Here is a 27892-nt window from a genome sequence, read left to right on the forward strand (position 1 = left end):
TTGAGTCTAAGTAGGAGTTAGTACTGGTTTTCCCCACTTTAGTCCTAGGACTAAAAGTGTTTCACAAACTTTATTTCCTCTCACAGAGGATTTTCTGGCTGACCTCTGGTCTAACGCCAGGCTCCAACTCCCTTTCACTCTCTTTTTCTCTCCAGCTCCAACTGACTGCTTCCCCAACATTCCATCCCCAACTGCCCCATTTCAGGCTGGCCCCATGCGGGGGGGGGGGGAGGGGGGAGGAAACATGTCAATCATACGTTCACTTCTGAAAATCTCAGCATCTGAAGCTGAGTCCATCACAGCAGGAATGACACTGTTGCAAGCTCAACAGAACCAACAATCAATACCAGACCTTTTGCTGGGCAGAGACAATCAGCTCTCAACACCCCTCAGCGCTATTTTCAAACATGAAAAGTTAGGGTGCAAAATTGACTGCACAGAGATGCAGTATTGATGTGCATAGGAGAGGTGGGGTTTGTTACAATGCACGTGCAAACTTTTTTTCAAAAAGAGTGATGTGAATTTCAAAGCCTACAACAAAACCGAGGCTTCAAAGTGAGTGTGAAACAAAACACAGGACACCAATTCAAAACTTCTCGGACAGTGTAAAACACACGGATGCTGAGCTGAGTCTGCTGCAATCATGGTGACTCCTCGAAAATGGTGCATTAACCCATGAGTGTGAAAGGGGTCCTAACTTCTGTTACTGTCCCTACATGCCTTATATCTTTTATTTAAAACATTTCTATGCTACCTTTCCACCCAGTTGGGTCCCCAAGGCAGTAAATATCAAGACATTAAAAACTTTTAAAACATTAAAACAGCATTTAAAAGCTGACAGCGGTATTGACCTGTTAAGAACATTTTCAACTACCACACAACCTGTTCTCTATTATTTTTCTCTCATTTTTTGTTAAGTGGTCTTTCGAGAGCTGAAATGTTTTTGTTTGACTCTTAGAGATTCAGAGAATAGGCATGATGATACGAAATTAGGTATGACTGACTGCTTTATGCCTCATTTTAAGTATATTATATAATGTTAACTGTGAAGTGGCTGTCCACTTAAATGCAGCTTAATGCAAGACTAGCATTCTGGGAACAGCATGGGAAATAAAACTACTGAAGTGAACATAGAAATAGCGTTGTTTTGAAGCCAAACAATGGCTGATTGAAATTCAGATCTGTCACCACCACCCCTGGGGTAGGCAGTTGACACTAGATTCTGCCATGAACAGAACTCCCCCATCAGGATCTGGACTCTATATTCTGCAACCCATGTCAATGTGACTCTTTTTTCATCTTGATGCAAATGCAGTTTGCCCCAGCCCTACATTTTCCTCAACTCTTTTTTTTTTCAGTTCAGTTTTTCAATAAGGAATGGATGGATATGCTTCTCTTCATTTGTATCCCCCCCCCCCGCCACCCCTTGTCATTGTGAATGGCTTCAGTCTGCCCATTTCCATCGCTGGTATTGATGAGTCCCTTGTTTCTTTGATGCAATTTATACAATATACATACATATATATGTACGTATGCATAATACTGATTTATTGATGCACAATTAATATTGAAAATTGTGTACAATTGACAGGAAAAAATTAGTATAAGGATACAGAACACTGGCCAAAATAAAGGAGATACAAAATTGAAACAAGCTTGTAAAATTCAGAGGTATCTCTGCTTTCACCCCAATGCCTATTTTGTATCATCTTGTTTTAGCCATCCTTTCTCTAGTCTCATTAGTATTCCTTCATTTTTCCTCTATATGCCATTTCTTCTTTCTCTTAAGTGCTGTGAAGTTTCTTCGGAATCCCTTTCCCTCATCCAAATTCTTTGTCTCTTTGGCACTTTCTGTCAAACCTCATTCTTCACATTTACCATTATTTCTTGCTGAGGGCTCCTTAATCTTTAGGGTTTCTGCCTCCCCAACTTTCTCCTTATCCAACCCCAGCATGATGATTATTGCCAGCTAAAATGACAACTTTCCTTTGCCTAACAAGAGCTGAATGGCAAACTGTTTAAATGCTTTGAACATCTAAATATTTTAAGCTGTCACACCAGCTCAGTCAAACATAATCTTCACTGCCTCAACAGCAGTATAATGGATTCAGAGTTAATCCGTTCAAATTAATGGCAAAATTCCTACCAATAAATAAATTGCTAGTTCATAAATATAGTGATATGTATCCTACCACTTCACTGAGTAAATTTGAAGCCACCTTCTAACCTTGGGAGCCTTCCCTTAAATGGCTCTTCTGCCAGTGGAAGTACCACTTAAATTGAAGACGACTCCTTAGGCTGTAAGAAGGCTTCAGTCTTTTGCCTAATGTGACAGGATGCAGGCCAATATTATTATGTGGCTTGTCTTTGTTTCTGTAACATACCATGGGCATTTTTGTTAGTCATATTAAATATAAGGTACATTTATAGAGCAAAAAACGTGCACTAATATGTGTTTGTGGCAGGAATATATGCAGAAGCATTATTTCATCTTGGATCATATAGACATTAAAATTATATAACCTCTCATTTTAGAACAATAAATAGCAGCCATTAATGCATTACAACACTTAATTTATCCCTTAGAATGTTACTGAGAAAACTGGCACACAAAGCAAAGCATTCAATTGTATCAATAGCTTCTACAAAGTGAAAAATTGAAAGTTTAGGAAGGACATGCTAGAAAATAGAAATCCAGTAAAAGCAAGCCTCAACTTCTTTGAAAATTAGGCAGATAGAATTTCCACATTATTTATTTAGTGGTGTAAGGTCTTACCCATTAATGTATGGTAGGGGAAAGTAATAGATGTTGGCATTCCTGTACAATGAATAATGCAAAAAGAATAGATCCCTGGTTTTTAAACTCGTGGCATATATTTTTCTTGATGTGTACTATGTATAGGTTGCTACTTTACTATAACATTATATAGAGCTAGACAGTTTAAACTCCACTGAAATCAGGATGTGCAGAATTTGGGGTTTTTTTTCCTAATTGCAATCTGTATTGCATTTGTGAAATCCCACTAGGATGCTTTTTGTATTCAAATCATGGTTCTCCACTGCCCCAGTCTCACGGGACTGAATCCTGTTTATGAGAATTCCAATGTGCAGTGTCATGGAGGTCTGTGTTTTTTTGTGCCCCTCCCCCACCAGTGATCTCTGGAGAGGGCCATGAAGTTCTTTCTTTATCCCTTGGGTGCTGATGATTCTCAAGGTCCATAAAATTTGATGGAAGTCTTTTGGAGCAAAATACCAAGAATAAAATAGAATGAATCCCCATCGTGCGAGAGCTGATAGAATCTGCTTTTCCATTGATGAAATAAATTGCTATCACTTTAGTAATCTGCTTCTATAGTTTATATGTCCTTCAGTCTCTTTAATGTTCTGATAACTCCCTTGCTTTATGTTCATTATGATTAGACTGATTAAATCTCTTTTTGGGGGGCATGTTTTTCAGGTACTAATTCACAGTTGTCTTACAGTATTACTTCTGGAGATAGCCTGGGCCAATTTAATATCGACAACAGTGGAGTTTTAAGCATCAAGAAGCCATTGGATCGTGAAAGCCAATCTTTCTACAGCCTGATTGTTCAAGTTCATGATATGGCTTCTCTTCCAAGCTCCAGATACACAAGCACAACCCAAGTATCTATTATTCTGCTCGATGTGAATGATAACCCTCCAAGCTTTATCTCTCCTAAGCTAACCTATATCCCAGAGAATACTGCTATTGACACCATTGTATTCAAAGCCCAAGCAACTGACCCAGATAGTGGTCCAAATAGCTACATTGAATATAATCTGCTAAATCATTTGGAAAACAAGTTCAGCATTGGTACTATTGATGGAGAAGTAAGGCTCACTGGAGAACTTGACAGAGAAACACTTTCTAATTATACCTTGACTATAATTGCTACAGACAAAGGACAGCCATCTCTTTCTTCATCTGCTGATATAATTGTAATAGTCCTTGATATCAATGATAATAACCCCATTTTTGCTGAAAAATTATACAAAATTGAGATTTTGGAAAATACTCTAACAGGGACAGATGTGGTCCAGGTATATGCGGAAGATGGAGATGAGGGTTCCAATGGACAAGTTCGCTATGCTATCGTCAGTGGAAATAATAATAATGAGTTCCGGATTGACTCCGTCACTGGAGTAATAACAGTAGCGAAATCTTTGGACCGTGAAAAAAAATCTTCCTATTCATTAACAGTTCAGTCAGCTGATCGGGGAAGCAGCCCACGGATTGATACTACTACTGTCAGTATTATTTTGACGGATGTTAATGATTATGTCCCTACATTTGAGCTTTCTCCCTATTCTGTAAATGTCCCAGAAAATATGGAAATGTTGCCAAAGGTCATTCTTCAGGTTAGTGCATTTAAAGTAATGGATACAAAGTTCTATTAACTTTAACTACATGCTATGCAATTTCTGTACAATTAAAAGACAAGTATAATGGCTTGAGCTGTGCAACTCTGATATCCCTTGCCAGTTAATTGTGTGTAGATTAGACAGACTTTTATCTTGATTTTTGTAAATTCTCTCATTTTCTCTATTTTTCATCTTCCTTTTGCAGAATGTTATTGCTAACTTAATGAAGTGTCATTGATTTTTTTCATATGGATGCATGCCTCTTTGTCAAATTAGGGAAGCTGCATTCAGTATTGCATTGACATCAGCAGCTTGCTGAAAACAAATTTAATTGGTAGTTTTTAAAGAAGTGGTTAGCTGTGTATTATGTTCTTGTACTGTTTGAGGGTTTTTTGTTTGGGTAGATCCCCCCCCCCATCGACCACAAGGCTGCTTCTGCCTGCTTACATAAGATACAATTGTGTGGAAACTAGACAGAAAGGCATACTATTAACTTCTGTGTTGTACTTCGTTTCTTCTTTAGGTTGTAGCAAGAGATGATGACCAAGGTCTAAATAGCAAATTGACCTATCTCCTTGTTGGTGGAAAAGAAGATGGCACCTTTACACTTTCAGCCACTGGGGAGCTCAGCCTTATAAAGAGCCTGGACCGAGAAAAAAAAGAACAGTATGTCATGCTGATCACAGCAGCAGATTCAGGTAAATCAGACTGAGGAGCCCTGCTGCACTTTCATGGAAACATATTGCTGTTTGTAAAAGCACAAGGCATATGCTCTTCTGAATTCAGAAGGTGAATCATACATACCCCAGAAGTGAAATCCTCCTTCCCCTGAGACAAATGTCAAAATGAAAAATACCTAGGTTTTTATTTTTGGATTTAAAAGTTTGACTTTAACCATTATGTTGTATTGACTTGTTATTCCTGCCATCAGCGCTTAGAGGTGTTTCTGTTGATACAGATACTGATCTTCCCAACTGTCTCCCACCCCTCTGGATCCTCTTACTAAAAGGACTAAGGATTGCTTCCTATGTAAGACTGTGATCACTGTTTACAGTGCACAGTACCTCGGTTTCACTTAAAAATATTTATTTAATGCCTACTATACATTTCTTCTGTTTTCAGTATATATTTTGCAGTTTTCAACTAACAGTGTGGAAGTACTTCTCCATTACCTTGTACATGTCAAAATCTTGAAAAAAAGCAGCTTGTCAAAAAATTTATATTCATACATATGTTCTCTGATCATAAACAATATTACTTTGTGGACTTTGGTTTTTATCGCTGGTGGGGAAAAATTACATTTGATGATTATCAACAAAGCAATTGTCATTTTACACATTGTCTTTCCTTTTATATGGTCTAAATTTTAACTTGGCACGAAATTATAGAAAAATAAAACTCCGTATAAAGGAAAGTATTTTAATTACTTTGACATTTTTTGCCATTTGCTGCATCCGTGCTGCTTATAATTTGTATAGAAATTGGAGTTAACCATCTCATATTGACTCCATCAAAAATTTGTAATACTTTTTCTTCAAGGTTTCAATAAAATGTGGCTTAGTGGCAAACAGAGGCAAATAAGACTGCCTTGTGAATATGTTAGGCTTGACTGTATGATCTTGCCGTTGATCTTGACTGAGAGTTCCTTTTCATGAGCCTTCCAAACATGGTAGCCATTTGCTCATCATGTGAGAGACATTTTTATAGTCGTTAGAGTGTCAGACTAGGACCTAGGAGACCCAGCTTGGAACCTCTACTGTGCCATGGAAGCTTGCTGGTGACCTTGGGCCAGTCACCTACTCTTAGTCTAACCCACCTCACAGGGTTGTTGTGAAGAAAAAATGGAAGGGAGGAGAATGATGTACACTACTTTGTGTCCCCGCTGGGAAGAAAGGTGGAGTATAAATTATGTAAGTAAGTAAATAAAATAGTAACCATAAGCTTCTTGTAATGATGGGCTCTACAAGCAGGTGTGGTTGTGGGCAGTGGCTCTTAAAGAAAACTTGATTACCAGGGCAAGGTAGATTCCCCCCCCCTTTTCTTCACCCAGTGGCTTCCCATGAGTCCTAAAATGGCAGTGTTTGAAGCTGGGGGACACGTGTACAAAAAACATGCAATAGGGCAATTGCAGTGAGGAGAAGAAGTAGACAAAATAGCTGTTCTTTCTGTTCCATAGGTAGTCCTTCACCATCTTATTTTCATGTATAAACATTTTTTTTAAAAAATAGCTGTCTTAATATGCACTTCCCATTAGGGTCCTCAGCTTCTGCATCTGTTGGAAAAACAGAGCACAGGCTGCGACTTAGCCACATCAATGCTGTATTGAGATGGTTATGAGTCACCACCAAAATATGCAAGATTCAGCTCATATTTGGTTTTTCATACATCATTCTAAGTTTGTTGTGCTTCTTAGTAGTGTAAGAAAAGCTAAATCAGAACAGAATCTGTTCAGGAAAGAAGTTTCTTAGCACTTCTTTGCACAGTTGATAATGACTGCAGGTTAACATGGTTTGACACCCCCTCCCCCTATGCTACAAGTGCCTGAGATGGTGATTAAGGCTAAGGGCCAATCATGCATTGCACAAACATACAATGAAAAACATGGGATTGGAACCATAACTCAAGGCTTTTCTGTTAGTTCAGATTCAGAATCAGGTTGAATAGGACTAAGAACATCTTTTTTTTGTTCCTAAATTAGAGGTATTCTACTACAGAAAAGATGTGATTAATAAATGAGTAAAATGATGGCAGGCAAATTATGAACTTCAAAATTACATGATAGTATTTAGATTGCTATCCCAAGCCCTCTTGCATTCAGTCCAGAAAAGTGACATTTGATCATTTGAATATGTTATGCGTCTCCTAAAGCATAAATTATTACTTTGTTAGCACCCCCCCCTTTTTTTCAGGAAGAACAATGAAGGTAGTGATTTTCCTTTTACAAAAAAAAAAAAATATATGTTGAAACTCAAGGATAATCAAATGGCAGCATGCCATCAGCTAAAGCAGCAGCATTTATCATAACTTCTTTGTCTTTTTGAACATTTTTCTGCAAAAATGTTGGCTTCTGTCCTTTGTTTTATTAATTGCCTGACTATGGAGTATCACATTTGGATCCTTACTAGCTGCTCTGGCCTGGCCTACTGACTGAGTAGATTATGTTTTCTTCCCCAGCTCCTCCATTTGTGGAGCAAAATGACCTGTTACCTGAAACATTGCTACATCCAAAATGCTGTAACTTCCAAGGGGTTTTTTTGTCATTATTTGATGGATTTTAATGAAACTTCTAGCCAGATTAGATGAATATATCTAAAGTGGAATTTGTATCATGTCTTTGTACTTACTTTTTGATATTCCCACTTGCAGTTTTGCTTTTAAATTGATGATGCGTATATGTTTTGTTCTCTGGAGAAGAGTTACATCTGTAGCCAGTCTGCTTTACTGGCATAGCTTTATAGGCTTACATAAAACCAAAAGCAGGCAGTTTCAGAATCTTGATTCTTTTGTCATACTTTAGCTATGTTGCCCTAAGTGGTTTGGCAAATTATATATTTCACAAAGCTATTCTATTTTTTTCCCCTTTGCATTCCAAGCTGTGGTCTTCAAACTACTTATTGCCTTTTAAAGAGTTCTGTATAAACTCAAATGTTTGGATTTATTTTGCAAAATAGTTTGCCTAAAGCACTACTCTTTCTCTGTCTATTCTATTTAACAGTATTACTATTCAGCAATATCCATGACTTTTGTCATTTCATTGGATAGAACAAAAAATGGTTCTTATAGTCCTTTCATCTCTCTTACATACTATAGATGTCGCATTTCTTACATACTATAGATGCCCTGGATATATCAGGCAAGCCTGAGCTCATCCAATCTCAGAAGCTAGGCAGGGTCAGCCTGGATTACTTATTGTATGGGAGCTGCCCAGTGAAGACCAGAGTTGCAGAGGCAGGCAATGGCAAACCACCTCTGTTAGTGTCTTGCCATGAAAACTCTACCAGAGGTCTCAATAAGTCAGCTATGACTTGACGGCTCTCTCCACCCCCAAGCTGGATGACAAAAGAGCACTGTATGGTAGGAGAAGCCTCAGAAAATGGAGGGGGGGTATGTGGCAGAATCTCACATATCCAGTTCTTGTTTTCCAAAATGCTCTTACTCAGCTGGCAGAACTTCATTACTGATTGTGTTTTGTATTTATGTTAAATGTGTCAGTATCTAGGATCTCTCTTTGGTTCTAGAGTATTCCTGTATGTAACTATTGAACTATATCTTTGAGTATCTTGCATTTCCAATGTGGGAAACAGTCTGAGATCAGGATCTCTGAAGAATAGCTTTCTCCCATGTAAACATGCCTATTAATTGAGAACATTATGCAAGGAACATCACTGGAGGACTGCCACAGAGAGAGCCTCTCTGTGGTTGTGGTTGTGGTCCATTTATGGAATATTTTCCTAGTACTGTTCCCCCCCCCTGCCCCCAGCTTTGTAGATTTGGGGCATACTGTCCTTTTTTATCTGAGTTTTTGATGTGTGATTTTCTCTGTCTTCTGGGCATTTATACCAACAGCTCTATAGTATATTTTGACTGCTTCTTGGAGGACTGTTATTGCAGTCTGTGATTTCATTTTTCCTTTGGTCCTTGTTTAAATTGCTGTTGATTTATTGCTGTAATTTTTTTGTTATTGTTATTAATTATACAGCTGGTTAATTTTGGACCTATTATTGTACTTGTTGTCGGATTAATTTTTATCGCATCCCCTTTATTGTAGAAATAAAATAGTGCAGACTATCAAATCACTAAACATTTTGCCTTCTTGCTTAATGCAGTATGATTATTAGGGATGTGTACTAAGACAATTTTCATTTTAATTTGTGATCTGGATTTTGGGGGAACATTTTTTACCCTGATTGCTTATTTACAGGTAGGATATAACCAGTTAAGGAGTCAAATCTGTGTTTGTTTTCTTCGGGACCATTATTTTCAATGGGAAATCTATTCAGGGGTCTGAGGCAGCTGACCCTGGTTGAGGCAAGGCAAATCTCCTTGGGGCCAGGGATCAGCAGCAGCTGTTTTTCTTCTGAACAGAACATTTTCTAGGGAACATAGAGTGAGTGATGATCCCACAGGTATGTTGGTCTCAGTGCACTTAGAGCCTTAAAGATTAAGACTCAAACCTTGAACCTGATCCAGAATTCCACCTAGAGCCAATGCAGCTGGTGCAGAACAGGTGTAATGTGCATCCGGAATGGTGCGCCAGTTAGGATATGTGCCGCTGAATTTTTGACCAGCTGTAGCTTCCAGAACAGGCCCAAGGATAGCCCAACACAGAGCAAATTACAGTAATCCAGCCTGGAGATGACGGTTGCATGGATCACTGTAGCTAGGTTGTGGGCCGCCAGATAGGGAGCAAGTTGCCTGAGCTGAAGGAGATAGTAAAACGCAGACCTGGCAACTGCTGTGACCTGGGCCTCCATTGATAGGGAGGCATCCAGGAGGCCCCTCTGACTTTCAAAGAACCACACGCCCCAGATATCAAGCAAATTGGAGAAAGGGTTTAAGTTCTTCATGCCCCTGAACAAGCCTCATCCCAGGCATTGTAATTGTACATCCATTATTCCCTGGGAGCCAATGCAACTTGAGGGGGACTGGATTCATTGTTTTTCAACCAAATGTCACCAGAAATGCTGCAGAATGTCTTCTGCCTTTCCTTCAAATAACCCCAAGGGTCAAGCAAATTGGAGAAAGAATTTAAATTCTACAGACTCCTGAACAAGCCCAGGCTTTCTACTTTCAGAGTGAAAAAAACTCTTTCACCAACCGAGGAGGGGTGAAGGAAAATGGCAGCTCTCTGCAGCATGGAATTGACTGGGCATGCTCTGTACTCTTCCCTTGCAAGGATCTGATTGGAAGGAAGAGATACCATTTTCATAAAATGTGCTTGTGCTGCATGGCTGGTAAGCATCATAACTTGAAAAAAAAATTCAGAGAGGGGGTTTCATTGTTGCAAGCATCTTGAATTTGTGTTACCATTCCAGAGAATCAAGGCAATGATTCAAAACAGTGATTTCCTTGTATATCTTTTGCTTGGGAATTTTGTTTTGCACGCCACTAATGATCATGCTGTATCATTATGACCTTTATGGAACATTGTCATAGAGGTAAATGACTGTAATCGTACATGCTAGTGCTGCGTGGAATAAATTTCTTGAGTTACAACTTTTCCATTAAACCCAGTGTGCTATATACAAAATACTACTCATTACTTCTTCAACTCCAAGACTACAAATTTGGAAAACTTAATTACTAGGATGAGGGCAGTAAAACATGACCATATGGCAAGGAATGCTTATCCTGTAGGTTAATCTCCAAGAACAGGGTGTTTAAAAATATAATTAAATAACAAAATAAAGGCAGCTTACTGTGGGTTACGCTGAAGTTATTAAGGGGTAAGATTAATTTAACGATCCTCAAGGAACCAGATTTTCTGGCATTTTCTTTTGACAACTATAACTTTTCAAAGAGTTAATGATTTTTAAAGAATATAAAATGTTTTCTTTAAAAAATAGCTTGCTCTTTAAAAACCACAGTCTTGAAGGTCATAAAGAGAATATCATACTGCACATAAAGATGTGCATATTGAGCCCACAGATCATACAAGTATTTAAGGGCATGGCAAATCAAAAATCTGCATGAAACTGACACAGTCCGTGTAGGTTTCTCATTCCTGTGCCTGTGAAGTGAATTATAGTCTGTACTTGACCCTCTAAATGCAGTAAGACATATTTTTAGTATCACTTTAAAGCTTATATTAACTTGACTTCAGATTTTGAAAGGAGATATAACATCAAAAATAAAAATCATATGGCTGTAGTCAGGCACTGTACAATATGGGTCATATCAACAACAATTTATAGGTAGTTATCACTTCATACATCTGAATGACAGCTTTACTGTAGAAAGAGATGATCTGATATACATCCTGTTCATAGCATGAATTTCATGCTGAATTGCAGAACGAACTTTCCAAGGATTTGGATTAACCAATGTAATTTTTGCTTTCAAAGTTTAGGGCCTGGATAGTGTTCTGACAAAGTAATTAGTAGGTTACTAGAGATCCCATTTCTTGAGCTTATCATGCTTGACAGTTGAAATCTAAGAAGAAACTTTAAACCAACTGTTAACCAACTACTATATTTCATTAAGAAACTGTTCAGTAGCACAAACTGCAAGCCATTCATAAATAGTGGCTAGCCTCATGGAACTGTCCATTTTTAGCATGCCACCACACGTCTAGATCACTAACAGTGCAATCTCTTACAGAGTTACTCTAGTCTAAGTCCATTAACTTCAGTGGACTTAGACTGTAGCAACTCTGCGTAGGACACTTTAGGCTTCAATACTAAGAACACACCCCATTGAATAAAAGTTAAGACTACTGAGTTGGTCTGTTTAAGATTGCTCCCTCAGTTTAGAGCATTTGTGCTCTGTTTTTAGGTTACTACAAATACCTGAATTCTAGACATGCTGTTCAACCAAACCACCATGTGACACTCAGCCTTTTATCAAAAATGTCACAGTGACTGGTGTAGCTTAATAACTTTTGATCTAGACTGTGGGCCAACTGCTGTGCATGTGGGGAAAAAAAGAACACTGAAGTTTGAGCAGGATTGGGACCCACATAGTCTGCAATAAAAGCAGAATTTTTCTCATCAGTGTTTTTGTTCAATGGCAGCCTGAACTCAATTCCAGCAGAAAGAGGGGGGAGAGGTGACCTTTTCGAAGTCTGTAGAGCTTTGTATACAAAACGCAAGATGTGTTCTACATATGTCTATACACTGACTAAAACTGTGCATCACTGACTAGGTCTTACATGTATATATTATATACCTTTAGCATTTATTTATTTATTAATACTTCAGTTCTGCATTCTGTTTCCATACTTTTTTCAGAGATCAATGTGACTTGTGCAGCAGTAATTGAGCGTAGGATGGAAATTTTAGTTTATATTTCAGAGGAAAATAGATTGTTTGTGGGGTTGCTATTGTGCTAAACCATGGTGTTTATTGCTGTTGTATCATCACTGATAATGTTTTAACAAATTTATAATCACAGCAATGTGCATATGAGTCCATCTGATTTGCAGTATATTTTGAAATATTAGTCTCTCATCTGCAAAAGCCTTGTTTACTCCATGGAAAAGTTAAACCTTTGTAGTAGCACATAACTTCCACTCTGAGGCTCTATTCAGTTGCTGTTTGACTCCAGCTTTGTTGCAAAGCAACAGATTTCAGTTGAGCAAAAATTCCATACATTTCAAGTTGCTACTGTGTGTTAGGATAATGACATATTTAATTTACAAGGCGCACATAAATTAGGGTTCTTTGACAGTTTAAGTAATACATTTTAATTATTTACTTTACATTTTTCATTTATTTGCTTGCTTGCAGTCTCTGCTGCACAATTTCTAGTATACCACTATTTTCATGCATTTAATTTTAGTTTTTGCCTGATGGAAGTGATACCTTCATTCTTTCAAATACTATCGTTTGATTACATTGATTTAGTAACAAGTTTGACCAACATGAAAAACACATACTGGCCTCCCATTTCTGTATGTTAAGGAATTTAGCCGGATGAATGGCTAAATCTAACTGCTGGTGAAAAGGGAAAGTCTTTGACCACCAAAAAGATTGATCATGGGGCCTGCATGTTCAAAAGCTATATGGGATAGGGGATGTAGTGAGGGGAAATGGGTGAGATTAAGTAAAAATGCTAGCAGGATTCAACCCAAAATGTACAGGTATTGTTTCTGTGTAACTCAGTGTAACTATATGAAGATATAGTTGTAGCATTCATTTTCAGTTTTTTAATCCAGATCCTCAGTGGGACTATATAAACAGGTACTGTATGTGCATTAGCTTGAGGCACAGAAGGAAACTGATAAGGCCGAACCTATGCACTACCCATATTTATCCTCATGTAAAACTCTGTTTATACGCTTTTATACAAGTCTCTTCTATCGTACTCTGAATCAGGTATGAATGCAGAAAAACAAGAGCCCTACGTTGTTAAGATGATTATGACGCATCAAGATAGAATATGTGAGAAATTCTTTTGTATTGACAGTTTGGTTATTTTAGCCTGCCCTATACATATGAAGCCCTTGAATGAGACTGTCAAAGGATGGATGTCATCAATGTGCAGGTGACAACCAGCTCTATATTTTGTTATCACAGCTTCTATATGTATCTGGCAGTTCTGAAACAGTGCTTTGAGGCTGTGGTCAAGTGGCTAAGCCAGAACAAGCAGAAACTGAATCCAGACAAAACAGAGGTGATGCTTGCCAGAAAGTCTGATGCTTTGGTGGAATTATCAACTCACATGCTTTGTATGGAATCAGCATTTTGTGGAACAGGTTAAGAGCTTGGGAATGCTTATGGACTCAGACTTGCTGTTTCAAAAGCAGGTTGGTGCAGTAGCAGTGTCCATCAGTACTTTCTATCAGTTGCATTTGCTTCTCCAGCTCCTCCATTTCTTAGTCTTGGCTAGTTATGCTAACTTGTGCTTTTGTAACCTTGTGGTTGGACTCTGCATGGGACTGTCTTTGAAGGTAACCCAGAAACTGGTTCAGAATGCAGGAGTCAGTTATGGTCAGGGGCTAGCCAATGGGAAAACATCTTGCTTGTTTTAAAACAGCTACTTTTGCTGCAAGTTTGTTTCCAAGTTTAATTTAAGGCACTGGTTTATCATACATGGACTTTCATGGCCCACATATCTGAAGGACCCATATGTTGCACGAGTTATGGCCCTCTTGCTGCCATTGTCGGACTATCCCTACACTCAAAGTCTGTCTGTCTATCTACCTATGTGTCTATTTATCAGTCTATCAGAACTCATTGGTTTTAAGTGGAGGCAATTAGAGATGGGCACGAACCTAAATACGAACCAAAAAACCCACGAACCAGCCCAGTTCAGGGTTCATGAACCAGGTTTTGTGGAAGCTCGTTTCAATGAACTTCCACGAACTGGACTACCGGTTCATTTGGTTCGTATTAAAGGGCCATGTTAAGTGGCCATTTACCCGGGGGAAATGGCCATTTAAACTTTTCCTGCCACTTGCAAGAGGCAGGTCCCTTTAAACTATCAGCTGGCAGGTGGCAGGGGGGATCCCCCTCAGCCCCAGCCCCTCAGCCCCGCCCCAGCCCCCCACTTACCTTCTCTCTGATGCTGGGGTGGTAGAGGCCTCCTCTACTGCCCTGCAGACCCGCAGCTGCCATTTGAGGGGTGGGCGGGCCCCTTTTCTCCTAGGGTCCTTTTCCTCCTCCGCCACTGCCCTACGGGCGCACAGTACAAAAGAGGAAACTGAAAAAAGCCTTTCTGCCCCTCAAATGGCAGCCGCAGCTGCCATTTGAGGGGCAGAAAGGGCATTTTTGGCCTTCTCCTCTGCTGCGCGGGAGCAGAGGGAAGGCCTCCACCACCCCAGCATCAGAGGGAAGGTAAGTGGGGGCTGGGGCTAGGGGGGGTGAGGCACTGGGGCTGGGGATTTGCCTGGGATTGGGGGCTGGGGGTTGGGCCGTTTAAAGGGCCCTGCCACTTGCAAGCGGCAGGTCCCTTTAAACTATCAGCTGGCAGTCGGTGAGGGGGGGAATCCCCCCTGCCGCCTGTCCTCTTATAGTTTAAAGGGTCTTGCCCCTTGCAATGGGCAGGAAAGGGCCCTTTAAATGATTAAATGCCCCTTTACCTGCTGGAAAGGGGCATTTAAACCCCATGAACTGGTTCATAACTGGGCCAGTTCCATGCCAGTTCGTGGTTCGTGGAAACCCCATAAACCACGAACCCCATGGTTTGGTTTTTTTCTGGTTCGTGCCCATGTCTAGTGGCAATCACCTAAGAAGAGAGCACTGTAAGGCTGTTTTATTTTCTAGGGCTTTAATGGAGTTTGACTGAGGTGTAGACATTTTCGGGTTGTGGGTTTATTTACTTTTAATGTATAACTGGTGGCCAGACTGTACTTACTCTTTTTACCATCTCCATAGCTAGGGTTGCCAGCTCCAGGTTGAGAAGTTCATGGAGATTCGGAGGGTGAAGCCTGGAGTTTGGGGAGGGGAGGAACTTCCAAACCAGCCATCATCTCCAGGGAACTGATCTCTATGGCCTGGAGATCAGTTGTAATTCTGGGATATCTCCAGCTACTACGTGGAGGCTGACAACCCTACCGATAACTCACTCTGCTTGCAAATAGTTCTATGGGGCTCTGCCCCCAGTGCTCTGCTGGTTAATGCTAAAAGCAGCATTTGACCCTTTGTTCTCCTTTAATGATAAGTATTTTTAATATATTATGTTGCACAAACAAAGAACTATTCTTTAAAAGAAGTAAGTTAGGATGCCTGGATGTAAAAATGTATTGCATTTGGGTTGTCGTTTGTTTTGTTAAGAAACCAAAGGAGATAATATTCTCTACTGTCCCTGTCAGTGCTACTTCTGCCTACCTGGCGTCTAGTGAATAAACCATCGCTTCCGCTGCAAATAGCAGAAGAATGTTCTGGAGGTAATCTTGGCCACTACAAATGCAACTTCATCCTGAAGCTGATGACCATTTTTGAAAGTTCTAACTTTATTTTCTATGAGTTATGCCAGCCATAGACATACAGATGCACACATCTCTTTATCATTATTGATGGATATTTTAAATTTAGACGGTTAAGCCTCCATGAGCTACAAGGGAAAGGTGTAGTATATTTTAATAAATAATGGATCAAAATACCCATGTGTACTAAGTAGCTACTTCTGCATAGATTGAATCAATCATTAGAAATGTCTGTTGAGAAGGGCAAATGTTCTTGTTGAAACAAGTCATAGGAGGAAAACTGTATTTTAGAACTGGAAAATGGGGTTTTCTATTCTGTTTTTAATTTTTAATTAAGGCTGTTCATGTTTGCAACCCCAGCTGGAATGAAGAGACAGACACAGACTTGGAACTAAAAAGCCATTTATTAAGATGACCATAAACAAAAACCACGGTAAAGGCTAACTAAGCAGTACAGGTCAAGCCACGGGGTCACCCCTGGACCTCCGCCTTGACCTGTCTGGGCGAGCCCCACAGCCCCGGGTGTAGGCCATCCCTGGAACGGCTGCCACCCGGCCAGCTAGGCAAATGGATCCCCCCATCAAGCACCTAACGCCCCAGCCATACAGCATGAGGGAAGGCCTTGTCCCTGGGGATCTCCACAGGCATCTGCCTGTGTTATGATAGCTGTCAACAAGCATACCGCACTGTTGGTAGACCCTGTTCCCCACCCATGGGGAAGCGCCTCTGGGTGCTCACCGGCCCGCGCCCTATTCCCAAAACTCTCCTGCCAGAAATCTAACCAAAACAGCACCACCCAGGCCAATACCTCAAACCTCTGCCAGCAGTACAATGTAGGCAAAAAAACCCCCTTCCCAACAGCCAATCAGGGAAAAGGGTAAAAAATTCCTACCTGGCTCTGGAAACAGCAGCCAGCAAAAATCCTGCACTATGACAGGGTGATGTGGGTGGGCTGAGTGTGCGAAGCAACTGTATCCGGGGAAAGTGGAGCTGCCTGTAAAAGGCTCCTGGCTCCACCCCCGGCCAAAGCCCTGTATGCCTGAGAAGGGAGCCTGTCTCTCCCTCCGGGTGGGGCTGCAAAGGCCAGCTCCCAGCTTATGCAGCTATGCTGCAGCCGGGTGAGCTGAATTCCTTGTAAAGGATGGTTGTCTTATAATTTATTTTCTAAAATCAAAAGCAGTAAGACACATTCAGACGTGCAGCATCAATCCCTAAACCTAGAAAGTTTTGTTAATAGTACAAGTCTGTGCAGTAGGCTTGACTACTGCATAGATCATAATTGTAAACTAGATCATAATTGTAAAAGTTCTGGGTGATGATTAGGTGCTGGACTGAGCTTCTGGGTGATGATTAGGTGCTGGACTGAGCTTCTAAATACAATTCTTAAATACAGCAGAAAGACCCAGATTGGTTGTATGACTGTAGAGTATATAGAAGAACTAAACTTTATAAGCAAACTAATATAACAATGTAGCCTAGACTGCCCTTACCGGGATGGTCCAGGCTAGCTTAATCTCGTCAGATCATGGTACCTAAGCAGGGTCAGCTCTTGTTAGTTCTTGGATGGGAAAACCACCAGGAAATTCACACAGAGGCAAACAACCGGTAAACCACCTCTCTTTTTGTGTCTTGCCTTGAAAACTTTATGGGCTGCAACTTGACAGCACTTTACACACACATGTAACAAAACCTGAATGGCTTCTTTTTTTTTTTTAGGTAAATGTTCTTTGGAAAGGTCAAAGTGGAATGGGATATGATAGTGGAAGAGGGTCTTACTTAATCTTTTTTCCTGTCTGCACCTTTTGTACTGTCAGCCCCTCGCAGTTGCTTTCCTTGGTTTCTATCCAGTGGGCATCCAGATGTGTGCTGACCTTTGCATGCGCAAGTCTGTGGGACCATGGGGAGGAGTATCTTGGGGTTGCATGGAAGAAAATCAGCAAGTGGGGAGAAGGTTATGCATTCCCTTTTCCTGTGCTCTGAGAAATATCTTGAGTGGCTTTTCTCTTCCAAAAGCAGCCATCCTGATTTTGTTATATATGTATGAATGTAACAACAACATTCAATTTATATACTGCCCTTCATACAACACCCACTCAGAGCGGTTTATAAAGTATGTTATTATTATCCCCACAACAATAACCCTGTGAGGTGGGTGGGGCTGAAAGAGCTCCAGAGAGCTGTGACTGGCCCAAGGTCACCCAGCTAGCTACAAGTGGAGGAGTGGGGAATCAAACCCGGTTTTCCAGATTAGAGTCCCATCGCTCTTAACCGCTACACCAAACTGGCTCTCATGTAATGTTTGGCTCAACTTTTACTTACAGTAGAGTCACTCACTCATTGACCTACTTTAGCTGTCAACTTAGTCTCTGTTCTTACAATCAAGGTTTGTGTACTGTGTTAAATTTCTTTTTGTAAACATCTTTATTTGATTGTATGAGGCTCAAAATGTTCTTGTTACTGTGACACTTTGAGTTCATAATGACTGTCTTTACAAACAAGTGTGACCTTGTTCTTGTCAGAGATTTGGCTTTTCAGTTCTGTAAACTGTGATATGTTCAAGTGTGAGATAATAAATGAAGAGTGGCATATCCAGTAATAGTATTGTTATGTTGTAACCTCTAGCATTTTAAATCTCTTTCATTTCCCCAGGAAGTCCTGCCCTTACTGGCACCGGGACTATTGCTGTCAAAGTAGATGATGTCAATGATAATGTCCCCAAATTTGCCTTTAATATGTATTCCACAACCATTCCAGAGGATGTGCCTACAGGGACAGATGTTTTGCTTGTAAACTCCTCTGACACTGATGCATCAGTGAATGCGATTATCAGGTATGATCTTTGCTTATGGTTCTATTAATGCTATACTTTAGGACCTGTTTTCCCCATTTGTCTTTCAAAAACCGTATATATGGATAAAGGACAAATATGTACAAAGGTGTGATCTGTTTTGTATTTTCTTCAAGTACAACATTGATGATAAAAAATACAGTAGCCAAACAGTAGGACAGAACAATAGAACATGAATTGGAGAGTTACTACCCAAATTATAGAAGCATTTATATATTAGGTCCTAAACATCTACATAATGTTTTGCCGTGGTAGCTTGTCTATTTTTGCAAGTCATGAGAAAAATTGATTTAATATAGTTTTAGTGTTGCACTGAACTCTTTTGTTAAGCCTTAATATATACAATTGCTACTTTTAATCTAGTTTTCAAATTTAGGCTGTTATCCTGCTGAGGAGAATTCCAACCTATGGCACTTGACAAACATTGCAAAGTGACCCAGAAGACGTGGGTCAATCACAACTATTTTATTTATTTATTTATTTATTTATTTATTTATTTATTTATTTATTTATTTATTTATTTATTTATTTTATTACATTTGTAGCCCGATCTCCCCATAAATAGACTCAGAGTGGATAACAACATTAAGCAAAACAGATGAAGATAAAAACAACAATCATAATAAATAAAACCATCAACATTTTAGATTCAGATATCACAACTTCTCAATACACAGCTTCTCAGATCACACAACCCAGTCTTCAAATCCCGTGGAACAGGGTGGCAGCTGTTAAGGGGACAGCAGAGCCAAAGGGGACAACTCCCCCTCCAGTAGGAGGTGGGCTGGATAATTTGCTCGCCTCAACTACTGTGCCAGTCACTGCCGATATTACCAGATGCAGAGATGGGCAGGAAGAGATAAGACAGGGACAATTCATTCCCTCTTAATAGTATTCAGCCCCCAGCAGCTAAATTGGCACAAGCCAACATGCTAGATATATGGTAAATGATTATAAATGACATTATAAATGTCATTTTATTTATGATTATAAATGACAGAATTTCAGATAAAATGCAACATGTACTTTTGTGACCCACTATACACTATACAGGTGGCAGCTTTCCAAAACTGGCCTTTGGGGGGAGGATCTTTTTCATTAACTTACCCATATCCCATTTTGCATCTAGTACACTATGAGAATGGGACCAGTAAAGAATCATGTGATGGTGGGGGGAAATATCATTTTTATCCCCTCCTCCTTTCAGCTAGCTCCAAATTCCTATCCCTACCCCACTGCTGCTTCCAGCTCCCTTCTCATCACCTTCCCCCTCTTCCTTGCCTCCGCCTTCTGTTACTTTTCACCACCCCCTCCTTTTCTTGACTATCAGGTCCGCAGCATTAACATAATTTTCAGTGTTATTTTGGGTATACCCAAATTTTGGTTTTTGCTTTTTTTGATACTGTTTGCAAACAAAATATATTGCCTAAAAATATATTGTAAATGTCCACGGTATACATAGGCATTCTCATTATCTAACACTGTATACTGTCTTAAATAACATTTTTCATACTACACATTTTAACTAAATTCTTCATACTACACACATTGTCTTAAAAAGCATTTCACTCATTTTGAAAAGGAAAAAGGAATTTCATAGAAGTTTTTTTTTCCAAGAATTCCCTTGATTTTTTCTGTTGGAAAAATTTTAAAAGAACTCAGATTTTTTAATGGTACACATTTTGTACTATTTCACTTATTCCAAAAATAAAATATTTCCCAGGAGGTTATTTTTTCAGTGCTCCCCCAAATTTTTCCATCTCCCATCACATCTCTAAACAGATCTCCAGCACAAATAACTATAGAGCTTAGTGTACTTATTTGTATTCTGTGCAATCACCTTTAGAAGATCTGATCAGATATTGATGGCTTAGGCCAAAACCTATATCATATGGATCTACATTTCAAAAATAATGCTGCTGTTTGGGCAGAGTTGAAGATTACTGTTATGCAGCTACAGATAAATGAGCTAGTTCCTGTCTTCTGGTTAATAAAATACATTGGAGGGAGAACATATTATCAGAAATCATCACTAGGATTAAAACAAAATATCTCAGTATATTCATTTAAGCTGCAGTCATACCCCTAGTTATGCACAGAAATGAATCTTACCAGGATGGCAACCTCATTTATTTGTTTGTTTATGCTCAGATTTCCTTAGTAATAGTACATGGATGGATTGCAATTGTTCTTTATTTTTAGGATATAAAATTTGTACTATAGTATATAGTAAATTAATATATTTCACACTGAGAGAGGTACTGTGTCTCCTCTTATTTTTATATAGCTACAGCCTTAGTGGTGGAAATGCTCAGTTCACAATCAACCCTTCTACTGGTCAGATAATCACAAGTGCTTTGTTGGACCGAGAGACTAAGGAGAATTACACTTTGATCATTATGGCCAAAGATGGTGGCTTGCCGCAGGCTCTTTCCAGCTCCACAAGTGTTCTTGTCGCTCTTGCTGATGTCAATGATAATCCCCCTAAATTTCAGCATCATCCTTACGTCACTCATATTCCATCACCTACAAGTTCAGGTAAGCTAATGACTTCATCATTTTCTGGCAGTTTCAACAGTGTAATGATTATCCAAGGTAGCTCCGCAATGTTATTGTAATGAGTACTGAGATTTTAATATGTGCAGAAGAGAATGTTACTATGAGAAAACAGACTGACAGACTTCATACAGCCAAGTGCCCTGGAACTGCTATAAGAAAATGCCACCTTAATTGAGCACCAACAATTTGTAAATCATTTTGAGTGTATGAACTACTCAGTAAAATATTTGGAATGCATTGAAATAGCTAAAACACTTTTTTGGCTATGCTTTCTATATATCGTATTCCTTGTGATTCTAGTGGACAGTGGATTTTTGTGGTTACACCACAGCTGTGAATCAGCCTCCCTTTGGAGACTTTCTATAACCTAAGTCTTTTAAAGACATTGTCAGACTTATTAACTGGGATGTTGTAAAATTAAGGATCAAAACAAGATTGAGCATGGGACATGAATGTTTCATTGCTCTTTTTTAATGAATAGTTCATATAGTTTTATTTATTTTTAACGAGGAAGATAGTTTTAATCTGCTGATTTTTATTTTCTTTGTTTCATATTTTTATTCTTTTTCAAACTTAATTTAACAAACTAATAAACTAATAAAATATACATTGCAACCCCAGCCGGAAGAATGAGACAGACACAGGCTTGGATTAATGGGCCATTTATTAAATTGACCATAAAGATAAACACGGCAAGAGCTAACTAAGCGGTACAGGTCAAGCCCTGGGGTCAGCACCCTGACCACCGCCTTGCCTGTCTGGGCGAGCCCCAATGCCCCGGGTGTAGGCCATCTCATGAATGGCTGCAACCCGGCCAGCTAGGCAATAGGATCCCCCACAAGCACCTGTTGCGCCCCAGCCGTCTAGCATGAGGTTAGGCCTTGATCCGGGGGATCCCCTCAGGCGTCTGCCCCCCCTGACGGTAGCCGCCACAAGCATACCGCCCTAATGGCAGACCCTGTTCCCCAACCTTGAGGAATGCCACAGGGGCTCACCGGCCCGCACCCTATTCCCAAAATCTCCTGCCAACTATTAACTAACAGCACAACCCAACGTAACTCAGAACACTGCCATTAGTGCAAGGTAGGCGAAAAACCCCCTTTTCCACTGCCAATCAGGAAAAAGAGGAAAAAATTCATACCTGGCTCTGGAACAGCAGCCGGCTATTCCTGCACTAAAACAGGGTGAGGTGGGTGGGCCGAGCAAAACCTTGAACTGAGGCTGGGAGAGCGGAGTCGGCGCGAACAGCGCTTGACTCCGCCCCCTCCAGCAAAGCCCCGGATGCCCGGGAAGGGAGCCTGTCTCCCACTCAGGGCGGGGCAGCAAAGAGGCGGCTCCCAGCCTGAGCGGCGTTTTGCCGCGGCTGGGAGAGCTGTCTTGCAACCCCAGCCGGAAGAATGAGACAGACACAGGCTTGGATTAATGGGCCATTTATTAAATTGACCATAAAGATAAACACGGCAAGAGCTAACTAAGCGGTACAGGTCAAGCCCTGGGGTCAGCACCCTGACCACCGCCTTGCCTGTCTGGGCGAGCCCCAATGCCCCGGGTGTAGGCCATCTCATGAATGGCTGCAACCCGGCCAGCTAGGCAATAGGATCCCCCACAAGCACCTGTTGCGCCCCAGCCGTCTAGCATGAGGTTAGGCCTTGATCCGGGGGATCCCCTCAGGCGTCTGCCCCCCCTGACGGTAGCCGCCACAAGCATACCGCCCTAATGGCAGACCCTGTTCCCCAACCTTGAGGAATGCCACAGGGGCTCACCGGCCCGCACCCTATTCCCAAAATCTCCTGCCACCGCAAGGGTCAAGCCTCTGCTTAGACCCTCGCGCCCCACAGGTGGCCTAGAGCCACCCGAAGCCCTTGCCGCAGGTCATTCAAAAAGATATCATTGCCCTCAGGTGACAGATGGACACCATCTCCTCTGTAGAGGTGGGCAAATTCGGCCCTAATCATGGGGTGTGGCAGATAAATGCCCAAGCCTTGCCCCAAAGACCTCTTAATGGCGTGGTTAGCCTTGCGTCGGGCCCTCTCTATTGCCCTGGGGTCCAAGGCCTCCCGCCAGATTCGTCGTTGTAGCATCTCTGACCATACTATAAGCACGCCTGGCCATCGGCTGCTTATGTATTCCAGGTCTACTGCTACCTGCATCGACAGGGCCTTGCCCTGTACCAGCCCAAGGTCATTACTTCCCAGGTGAATGACCACAATGCGTGGGGGAGGCTCCATCCGTCCCCTAAACAGGAGAGGCAGCAGGCCAGGCCACTTTAGGCCACGCCGGCCCTGCCACTCCACCGTGGCCACAGCGCTCAATCCCAGCTGGGATCCAATCGGCTTGTTCTTGGCTTGATTGGCCGCCCAGAACACCATGCTGTGGCCACAAATCAGTATTCTCTTCCTCGCCTGGCCCGTCACGGCACCTGAGGAAAGAGCAATTAGTTCGCCATTTAGAACTGCTGCAGGGGCCGGACATAGGACCTAAACGCCCTTGACCGCCACCTGCCCACTCTCTGAATTGCCTGCTGAGGGTATCCCATAGCAGCTGCTGTGGAGGCCGCTCCAATCCGGAAGGAGTGGGTTCCGAATTTGACCCCCGACAAGCCAATTTTCTTAAGTGCCCTCTCTGTCACCGCCCAAAACTGATACTTAGTCAGTGGGGCCTGATCTTCGTGGCGGAATAAAACTCCTTGGTCATCCCCATGAAGCGTGACATATTCCTTGAGGGCCTTAACAGGGCACAGCTCCAGCTCAGAGCATGGGCCCAAAAGCAAGGTGGCCCCCCGCTGTCGCTGGTCAGTTTTGGACCTTCTGATCCCGATGGAGACTTTATCCCCGACAAATTTAATGTCCCTTGCATGCAAGGCCCGACCAGACGCGTCTGCACGCGAAGAGGCCACCAGCTCACTCACTCGCAGGGCCCCAAAAAATGCCGTTAAGGCAGCAGCGTGAAACAGTTTCCGCTCAAAAACAGAAGAACAGACATCTGCCCACACTAACCCCAGCCCTTTCAGTACTGAGGGGGAGATAGGCTGCCTCGGGTCACTTGGCGTTTTTATTTCCCTGGCCCAGCCTTCCAGCATCTTGCGAATCCTGAAAACACCTGTAAATTCAGGAAAGCCACGGGCTTTGCTGGCAAAGGCCAAAGCGGCCAGTTGACCCCTGATAGACTTGACCGCAAGTCCCCGCCCCCGTTGCACCACACAAAAGTGCAGCAGGTGTTCAGGCGGGATGGGCCACGACTGCTGGAGCCCCACCGATGCCCTGAACTGGAACAGCTGCCCTACCGCACGGTCGTAGGCCCGGCGTGTACTGGGTGCAATGGACAGCTGGATCGCTCTATTTACTTCCGCCGTCCAAGCTCCCACAGCTCCTGGGGCATCCGTGCTGGCTGCCTGTCGGCCCAGGGGGCAAGCTGCCAGAACCGTTCCATCTGTTGGCGAGACAAAGCGTCTGCCACACCATTGTTAACGCCTGGAACGTGCCTGGCCCTAAACAAAATGTTCATCTGCAAACATTTCAATGTGAAAGCTCTTACCAGCCTCATCACCCTGGGGGATCTAGATGCCATGGTGTTGGCCACGTGCACCACAGCCAAATTGTCACACCAAAAGTGGACAGCTTGGTGTGCCAATTGTGATCCCCAAAGCCACACGGCCACTAACAAGGGAAAGAACTCCAAAAACGTAAGGTCTTTGGACAATCCCTGGGCTATCCAATCTGCAGGCCATTGGTCGGCACACCAATGCCCCCTGAAAAAGACCCCAAAGCCTGTGGACCCGGAGGCATCAGAGGTGACCTGGAGTTCCGCCTCTAACAGCAGCTCCTCCCTCCAGAAGGTCACCCCATTAAAGGTGGCAAGGAATTCCTTCCACACTAATAAATCCTCCCGCATCCCTTTGTTAATGCGCAAACGATGATGGGGCAACCGCAAGCTCCCCATAGCATCGCACAGCCGCCTGAGGAAAGCCCTCCCAGGCGCCACTGCCTTACAGGCAAAGTTTAAATGGCCAACTACTTGCTGCAACTCAAGGAGAGATACCTTGTCTCTGCTCAAGCAACCCTCCAGCCTGGCTCTCAGGTCTACCACTTTCTCAAGCGGCAACCTCAAGGTCTGTTGAACTGTGTCCAGTTCAATGCCCAAAAACGTCAGGACCACAGCTGGTCCCTCCGTTTTCTCATGAGCCACGGGAACCCCAAGCTCGTCGGCGAGCTCCATGAAGCCTGCCAGCAGCCTGGCACACTGCCCAGTGCCAGCAGGCCCAGACACCATATAATCATCTAAATAATGAACGGTGTCTGAGCAGGCACAGCGGCGACGCAACTCCCATTCCAAAAAGGAACTGAAGCGCTCAAAAGCAGAGCAAGATATGGAACACCCCATAGGCAGGGCCCGGTCCATATAAAACTTGCCCTCGAAGGCAAAACCCAGAAGATCAAAGTCTTCTGGGTGAACAGGGAGCAGGCGAAAGGCAGATTTAATATCGCACTTTGCCATCTCAGCTCCCACCCCGCACCGCCGCACAACCTTGACCGCATGGTCAAAGGAAGTGTAGTGCACCGTGCAGAGTTCCACAGGGATGCCATCATTCACCGATCCCCCTTTGGGGAAAGACAGGTGGTGAATGAGGCGGAACTCCCCCGGGGCCTTTTTTGGCACCACCCCTAAAGGAGATACCCGCAGGGACGGAACCGGAGGGGCATCAAAGGGGCCTAATACCCTGCCCTCAGCACACTCTTTTAAAATCTTGTGACGTACCACATCTTCCATGCCAGCCACAGACCTAAGGTTGGCTGCCATGAAAGGTGTCCTGGGACCCTGGAAAGGGATCCTAAACCCAAACTTAAAACCTAAACGCAAATAATCAGCATCTATGCGCCGTGGGTATGCTTGAAGCAGCCGCTCAAGTACCCGCAACCTGACTGGACTGGGCCCCTTTTCCAGGCCCTTGCTGCTGACCCCCACCGCCTCCAAAGCGCTTTCCACCCTGTCCTCCCTGCCGCCCCCTGGGACAGGCAGGATGTGCGTGCGGACCGCCACAGGCAGGGCACTCGTGTCTGAATTTACAAGCCTTCCTATAACACACCCCCTTGGACGCGAAGTCCCAGCAGAGCAGCCGTGATTGAACCTGCTGCCCCGCGAGGGTGCGGGAACCTGAGCCCTGAGGGGGCTTAATAATCATGTGACCACTATCGGTCCTGTCCCCTGTGGTGGACTTCGAGGGTGCCATAATCTGGACCCAAAGCTGGACCAGTATTTGGTCCCAGGGCAAGCTCGGGGTCAAAGCCGCACGCATGCGGAATTCTTCGTCGTAACGCAGCCAGGCCCCCCCCCTCAAAATCGGTATACCCCCTGTATATTATGTTCATGTATTGAAATAGGGGGAGGGCCCTTTGTGGCTGCGCTCTGGCCAAAACCCCCGCATAGACCAAGAACCCAGGCAACCAATGTGCCCATGATCTATCAATCCGTCGGCGGCGGATCTTTTCCTTGTCCCTGTCCTCCAGATCATCTTTATCCCTCTTCTCCAGTTCCCTGAAGAGGAGGGTAAAGACATCCACGTACTCACCCCTTATAATCCGCTCACGTGTGGCCTGCGTAAGGTGATCCCCTAATGGCAACGCCGTATCCCCAGGGGGCAAAGCCCGGTAAGGTACCGTGCTGAACCCCTGGACTCCGTAAGGAGATGGACCCGGCTGGATGCCGTACCCATAAGGCCAGCCAGTAGCCGGGGTCGGAAGGGCGTGCCCTTCCCACCCAAGAGCCCCACCCACTGGTGGTACAGCAGGCACCTGCTGCTGATACAAAGAGCCACTGGCACTATTGGGCCAAGATGAAGGCCCCGTCTGAGGCCACCCCTGCCCTGGCGGAGGCCAACTCTGGATGGGATAACTGCCAGAAACTGAAGGTGACGAAACCCCTGGCGTAGCTGTTTGCCCCCAAGGGCCCCAGGGCCAAGTCGTGTTCTGCAGTGGCTGGGAATCCTTACCGTCCAGCACAGGTGATTCCACTGCCACAGCGATTTGTCCCACGTCATCCTGGCCATCCAGGTCACCGACCGCCGCTCCATCGGACGTGGCTGGATGATCCTGGGCTCCACCACCGGCAGTCGCTGACAATTTCTCTAGGGCAGCAAGGCGAGAGGCAAAATCTTTATTAAACCCCACCTTGGCCACCCTCTTGGCGCCCCTACGCGGCTGACTAGTGGCACCCTCAGACGTCATGGCCCCCTTCTCCCTCTCAAGAACAGCAATGCGCTCCAACAGCTCACCTCTACTCGGACCCTCCTCCTCATCAGAAGAGGACAAGGCTGGAGGTGGGTTCCTTGGTGCTGGCCTTTTAACAGGCCGCTTTCCCTTAGAGGGACCCCCTCCCTTCTTGGGTGGCATGATAACGCGTAAATTAACTGAACAAGTACCTTACTGGCAACTTAACAGTTAAGACAATTGCCGTGGCAAAACAACACCCCTGCAAGGCGGGCCAACTCCTGGAACTGGAAAAAAGGGGGGGAACCGTTC

General features: G+C 43.1%; 1 protein-coding gene across 1 annotated transcript in view; it reads left to right on the plus strand.

Moving 5' to 3' along the window:
- Positions 1-27892, plus strand: part of FAT4 (FAT atypical cadherin 4) — a 152979-nt gene that overhangs the window by 83084 nt on the left and 42003 nt on the right. The window contains exons 5-8 of the mRNA XM_054989845.1: positions 3458-4380; positions 4907-5081; positions 18620-18800; positions 21106-21356. Coding sequence (XP_054845820.1) covers positions 3458-4380; positions 4907-5081; positions 18620-18800; positions 21106-21356 — 1530 coding nt within the window. The remainder of the gene's footprint in view (positions 1-3457; positions 4381-4906; positions 5082-18619; positions 18801-21105; positions 21357-27892) is intronic.

This window comes from Eublepharis macularius, chromosome 10, assembly GCF_028583425.1.
Source record: "Eublepharis macularius isolate TG4126 chromosome 10, MPM_Emac_v1.0, whole genome shotgun sequence".
Lineage (NCBI taxonomy): Eukaryota > Metazoa > Chordata > Lepidosauria > Squamata > Eublepharidae > Eublepharis > Eublepharis macularius.